Source organism: Eschscholzia californica, unplaced genomic scaffold, assembly GCF_041429995.1.
Source record: "Eschscholzia californica isolate CP2 unplaced genomic scaffold, dmEscCali1.0.p SCAF_4, whole genome shotgun sequence".
Classification (NCBI taxonomy): domain Eukaryota; kingdom Viridiplantae; phylum Streptophyta; class Magnoliopsida; order Ranunculales; family Papaveraceae; genus Eschscholzia; species Eschscholzia californica.
Window position 1 is genome coordinate 40,061,945 of NW_028238461.1, and position 2,755 is coordinate 40,064,699.

Consider the following 2,755-nt stretch of genomic DNA (forward strand, 5'->3'; position numbering starts at 1 on the left):
CTCCTACCCCTCCCCATGAAATATTTCAGCAGAGAGGGAAAAGGAAAGAGTCGAATGCTTTGATGGAGGTTAAAATCGAGGAAGGAGACCTTAAAAACTATATGAAGAAGAAACAGAAAGAGATGTATTGGGGTGGAGGTGCTTTAGGTAGTGGAGTTCAGTTCAGAGGAGATTCTAACTCTTCTTCAGGTTCATTAGGTCAGTCCTCTCTTGTCCCTTCTAAATGGCTCTACACATCATCTGAGTCAATGGACAGTCAAGAAGAAATAAGAAGGCATATATTTGCAGACTCATTGTTAGAGTCTCCTGGAATTCTCAGGTGCAGAAAGGGGGGAAGGAGGTCAGGAACAGTCCAATCCAGTCAACTAAGCAGTGTTGTTAGTTGTTAGTCTTTTAGTTGTTAGTCTTTTAATTGTCTATTTTGTATACTTATCTGTTAGTTAAGTTTGGTATGATCTTGTTTCATTAGTGAGTTAGATACAGTCGGTGGGATAGTCTTTTGAATGCAGATGAAGAAAACAACAAGTTAATATAAGATAACTTGGATTGTTTAGGTTTTAGTGGCAGATTTAGGCTTGGTTTAGAAGTAATCTTTAATCTGCTATACCTTTTGTAATGATCGTACTATGTTGCTTTATATTATCTAAGTTGTTATCTATTTAGTTTGTGTCTATGTTCTTGCTTACTGTTAGGTCTCTTTAATCTGTTATTCCGTTAGCTAAGTTCTGCTGAGAATTTTTAGTGTTGCTGCTAGTTTGATCTTTTTGCTTTCTGGTCTCCATAGTCTCCCACCTTTCAGGTGCCTTTAGACCTATTTTTTCGAGACTGGGCTCCTCTGCTGGCCAGTTGGGCCATTAACTTCTTCCCCCTGCTTTCTTTCGGTGGGTGCCTGTAAGTTTATTTGGGGCTTTTCAGTTAGCTTCTAAGTATGTCCCAACATAAGCCCAACTTAGATAATCCCTCCATCTTGAGCTGGAATGTTAGGGGCGCTTCCACTATCTCACCAAAAAACACCTGATGAACATTATCATGAAATATAAACCTGATATAATTTTCCTCTCGGAAACCAAAAATAAATCTCATAACATGAAAAAGATTATCCCTATTAATAAAGAATATTCTTGCTTCTTGGTAGATCCTATTAATAAAGCTGGCGGTCTTGCTATTTACTGGAAGCACCACCTCAATCTTAAGATCCTATACTCTGATAACAACATGATTCAAGCAGAATTGAACATTGCGGGTTGGAATAAAGCTATCACTATTACAGGTTTCTATGGTTCACCTTATCATAAGAATAAATTAAAACCCTGGAAAACTCTTAGTAATATGAACCAAGATCAAGAGAACCCGTGGGTTATGATAGGAGACCTTAACACTATCCTAGACCCGACTGAGAAATCGGGTGGCACTATAGGATCCCATTCGAATATTCCTAAAACTCTGGAGATTATTAATAAATTAGGATTATTAGACTTGGGATATCAAGGTAACCCATACACGTGGAATAATAAACAACTAGGAGAGAACTTAATTCAGGAGAGACTTGATAGGGCTTTGGCTAATCTTCCTTGGCTTAACCAATTCAATGCTTATGGAGTCACTCACTTAGAAGCAGTTGGATCAGATCATTTGCCCATCCTTCTAGACAATAAAACCCATAGTAATACTACTCCTAAGCCGTTCAAGTTCATCAGAACATGGATGACACACCCAGAATGCTTCAACTTCATCGCGGACAACTGGAAGCACATCAAGCAATATCAAAATTCTAATAACATTCAACAAGACCTCAGAAAGCTGAGTATGAAGCTCTCCAAGTGGAATAAGAATGTGTTTGGTAACATCGAAAACAATATCAATAAAATTACTACCAGCCTGCAAAATAGTAAGTCTAAAGAGGAAGAGCACAAACTCACTACTAATCTAGAAGAACTCTATAACCAGCAAGAAAGTCTGTGGAAGGAGAAATCACGAAACAACTTCATCAATCTACGTGACAAGAATACTAAATATTTTCATTCTTGGGCTATTCAGCGCAACAGAATCAATAAGATTCATGCGATCAAAGATAAAAATGGTGATTGGCACGAAGAGATTACAGATATCCAACATACGTTCACGGCGCATCTTCTTGATATTAGTACAACGATCAATCTGAAAGAAGATTATAATACGCTTAACCTTTTTACACCCACTATCACTCAAGAGCAAAATAAAAACCTCATAATGATACCTGATAGGGAGGAAATCAACTGGGCCATCCAGAGTCTCAAGAAAGAAGCAGCGCCGGGTCCAGATGGATATCCTCCTTTCTTCTTCCAATCTAACTGGGAGACCATCAATGCAGATATACGACCTGGTCCAGAACTTCTTCAAGACCGCTCAATTACCTCCGGAAATTAATCACACTCATATTTGTTTGATCCCTAAAACCCCTATTCCTCAAACCCCGACAGATTATCGACCTATCAGTCTCCTAAATACTACGTACAAGGTAATTACCAAATTGTTGGTTGAACGGTTTAAACACACTTTGAGCCCTATTATATCTCCTTTTCAAGCTGCTTATGTTCCAGGTCGGCAAATTACTGATAATATCATTATAGGCCAGGAAATCATTCACTCTTACAAGAAGATGAAAGGAGTAGCTGGATATTTTGGTCTTAAGTTAGATATGTCTAAAGCATTTGACAGAATAGAATGGAAATTTCTCTCAGACATCATGAAGAACCTTGGATATAACGAGCATTGG

The 2,755-nt window shown here is 38.2% G+C and overlaps 1 protein-coding gene across 1 annotated transcript; it reads left to right on the forward strand.

The window, feature by feature from the left end:
* Nucleotides 1-1,086: 1,086 nt before the first annotated feature.
* On the forward strand, nucleotides 1,087-2,406 carry LOC147544652 (uncharacterized). The gene has a single exon (XM_086635746.1). It carries the CDS (start codon nucleotides 1,087-1,089, stop codon nucleotides 2,404-2,406), a length of 1,320 nt encoding a protein of 439 aa, XP_086491872.1.
* Nucleotides 2,407-2,755: the final 349 nt, after the last annotated feature.